The following is a 3,782-nucleotide window of genomic DNA, read 5'->3' on the forward strand; positions in this document are numbered from 1 at the left end:
CTCTCAACACTCACTCTCACTCTCAACACTCACTCTCACTCTCACTCTCACTCTCACACTCACACTCACACTCTCTATCATTATTGAGTTGTTTTTTTAAACTGGAATATGATATTAATTACCGATCAAAGTTATATCTAATCGATGCTGAATTCCTTAAGAATCATTACAAATTTCACATAGAGGTGGGCACTGGCTTTCATGGGTTTGTTAAAGGGACAAATTTATATAAAAAAGAAAGAAAGAAAGAAAGAAAGATAGAAAGAAAGAAAGAATGGAAAGGGAACATAAAAAAAGTCTTCTGGTTTATAAAGTTTATATTTATCTTAGTTATTTACCTTGGGTTTATTATAAGAGTACATAAATCTTTGTTTTAAAGTAAGTTCGAAATCTGATCATAAATCTAAAGAACAAAAATAATTTCTTCATCATATTGAAAGAATAAACAGCAAAAAACTGACAAACTGGAAGTTCTCTTCTTGGCTTATATAAGGATATTCTTTAGAAACAACAAATCTACAAAAGCAAAATATATAGCAAAACAGCTTCTATTTTCATTGTATGAAAGCTTTTGGGATATTTAAGTAAATATGAACAAATGCAATTTTTAGATTATTATCTCATAGGATGGGTAATGACAGCAAAATTAAATTGATATTCTCCAAATGTATTAAGGAGTATAAGATTTAGTCCTTCACCAAACTCAAAGTGTATAAGATTTCTATTAAACACAAAAAGAATTATCAGAAGAATCCAAATTTCCCTGAGGACAATAATGTAAGCTAATGAATTCTGAAAATCAAATAATTAAACCTGAAATAAATCCTTTCATCAAAATGAAATCCCTTACATGTATATCAAATCAATATGAATTAACAAAGTATGGAATATAGCTTGTCAAACTTCCTGGAAATTAATATCAACAGGCACCTGATTTTTGCCACTCTATTCATAATTTGTACTTTATCATATAATATGCATATCATGAGGCCTAGTTCACTTAGAAAATTCCTTTCCTATATTCTTTAACAAACTTCTTCTTACACTTAATCATCAATTCATGGTGTGATCTCAATGATTGGATACAGGTCAGCATGTTTTTCACTTTTAAAAAAAGGAGGCAGGAATCGTGATTTAGGTTTTGGAGTGGAGGAGGTATGGCCCTGAGTGCAACTACCATTTTGGCAATGGAGATCTGGCAGAAGAGAATCATTTGGCAGGGTTAAGACAGCGTCTGGCTGCAGAGTTCCTGGTGGCAGGTAGTGACTGGGTTCGTGACGACTAAGTGGTGCAGTTATGGAGTTGATATCCTCCATATCATTTCTTATTATCAGTCCATCTTTCTCGCTTGGAAACATTGCATTGAATTTCAAGCGAGGATTCTCAACAAGTTGTGAAAGGAATGTGATGAACTGTCTCTCACTCACGTGACTTTTCATCATACTCATCACATGCAAATCCCCGTAACTAAAGATGCGGTGTACTTTTCTTTTTATTTTCCTAACCCTTTTGGATGTTGTGAATGTAAACAGAAAAACTCTATTGAAAGGAGGCAATACAATAAGCAATAACACAACCAAAGAAACTACTGTAATCACCATTAGAAAGGCCAACAGTACCCAAAGTACTACAAACACTTTCTCATAGAGTTCCATAAGTAGTAAGTGGCAATGCAATACATCAACTCTTGCATTGTTGATTAAATTGTATTCATCTATAGAACAGAAAACAAATGGTGGAAACACCTGGTACAAATTATCAGAGAAATTCCTTGGATTTCGATGGAATGGATAAGACTTGTAAATCAATCCAATAAAGTTTTCCTGGAAAGATAAAAAACAAATATATATATATGTTTAGAGTTAGAACTGAGCATTCTGTATTTTTTTCTTGTAATAAATAAACAAATACAAGCAAAATCTCATTCTATTCCACCCTTCCATGAACTATTAATAAGCTTTTGAAAGAGAATCTTGCTGACCTGCATGAAGAAATCAAGGTAGATGAAAGAACCAACATCTATGACTACTGCAATAACATGACACATGACAAGTCTAGTGTAGAGTGAGCCATGCACTGAGAAATGGTTTTCAAAGTAAGTGACCATCTTGCTTACTCCATTTTCAAAAGCAGAGTCATCATATCTGTAAAACAAATAAATAAACAAATAAATAAATATTGTAAACATTTCCTAAAAGAGTACCATCTGTGAACAAGTGAACCAGGCTTACACATCTGGTACGAGTAAATAATTGCTGAGAAAGAAAGAAGACATATTTCAAGTACAAGAAAAAGATATGTCTGAATGAAGGAAAGTGAAAGGGAAAAAGAGTGTGTTAGTGTTCAACATCAATCAAAAATTATTGTGGCCTTATTTCTCTAATATGAAGCCATGTTAAACTGCAAGAGAGTGACAAAGAGAAAGAGAAAGAGAAAGAGAGAGAGAAAGAGGAAGAGAGAGAGAAAGAGGAAGAGAGAGACACACACACACCAGGGGGAGGGGGAATCTAAGCTATTCCACAGAGTAATATAAGCACTAACCCACTTGTTTATACAAAGTAGCAAGAGAAAGAGAAAAACAAACTAACCTTTCCTCCATAGAAATGAGACTAGAGAGCAACTTCTTCAAAGGAGAGCGGCTCGTCTTCTTCGCAACCATTCTTGGAAGGTAAAAAATACCAGCCAATGCCAAGAAACTGAAGTGGATCCACCGGTAGAACATCAAGTATTGCCGCGGGCAGTCTTCTCCATCATACACCGTTTCTCTTGGGGGCTGAAAAGAAGAGCATATTCCTTGGCATGATCATATACTTCACTGGCAATTGTGAAAGATGAAAAATAAGCATGAATCAATACATATATATACATATATATATACATACATATATATATATATATATATATATATATATATATATATATATATATATATATATATGAGAGAGAGAGAGAGAGAGATATACACATATCATCATCATCATTTGGGAGCTAACACCGGAAGGGGTGAATAGCCGCATCCACCCTACGCTTCCATCTACAAGGGTTCCTTATGGCGAGCCGCCAGGCAGGAGCCCGGCCCATCTCTAGCTCCTCACAATCAGTCACAACTTCCTTGGTCGTCCCACAGGCCTCCTTGCCCAGAGTTATCTTCGACAGAGACAACCTGGGGGCAGGGTCATCCTGCGGAAATCGAGCCAAGTGGCCGTATAGCCTGAGTTGGCGATCGCGGATTGTGCAAGTAACAGGTCTTGTACCGGTCTCATGGTGCTGCCGTTAGTTGGACACATGGTCCCGCCAACTGTACCCCATGATCCGGCACAAGGATCTGTTACAAAAGGCATCAAGATGAGATTCCAAAGCACAAGATAGCATCCAGGTTTCACTGCCATATAGTAAAACTGGCAGTATCAGGGCCTTGAAGACACGTAGCTTGGTCCTTCTGCACAAGTCCCGGCATCTCCAAATACTCATCAAGAGTTTTCATGACTCCTGCTGCCAGGCCAATCCGTCTACTGACTTCCTGGTCTGACAGCCCAGAGTTGTGAACTGCACTACCGAGGTATATAAAACTCTCTATGACTTTGATGTTTTCACCGCAAGCATGTACCGACTGCACAGGGTAGGCCCCTAAAATCCTGGATCTTGGTCTTGGTCCAGGAGGCCTCTAGCCCCAAGGGCTTCTCTTCATTGCTAAATGAATCGAGAGCTGCCACTAGGGTTTCCAGAGATTCAGATAGAATGGCAACATCATCAGCAAAGTCAAGGTTTGTAACCTTGATTTT

The 3,782-nt window shown here is 37.2% G+C and overlaps 1 protein-coding gene across 3 annotated transcripts in view; it reads right to left on the bottom strand.

Annotated features, from left to right (window-relative positions):
• Nucleotides 1-306: 306 nt before the first annotated feature.
• The window catches only part of LOC125025854 (innexin inx3-like), a 12,312-nt gene continuing 8,836 nt past the window's right edge, over nucleotides 307-3,782 (bottom strand). For all 3 annotated transcript variants that reach the window (XM_047614138.1, XM_047614139.1, XM_047614140.1), the window contains exons 5-7: nucleotides 2,589-2,773; nucleotides 1,982-2,144; nucleotides 307-1,823 (exon numbers count right to left, since the gene is read on the bottom strand). In XM_047614138.1, the coding sequence (XP_047470094.1) occupies nucleotides 1,059-1,823; nucleotides 1,982-2,144; nucleotides 2,589-2,773 (1,113 nt within the window). In that variant the 3' untranslated portion in view covers nucleotides 307-1,058. The remainder of the gene's footprint in view (nucleotides 1,824-1,981; nucleotides 2,145-2,588; nucleotides 2,774-3,782) is intronic.

This window comes from Penaeus chinensis, chromosome 5 (assembly GCF_019202785.1).
Source record: "Penaeus chinensis breed Huanghai No. 1 chromosome 5, ASM1920278v2, whole genome shotgun sequence".
In the NCBI taxonomy this organism is placed as follows: domain Eukaryota; kingdom Metazoa; phylum Arthropoda; class Malacostraca; order Decapoda; family Penaeidae; genus Penaeus; species Penaeus chinensis.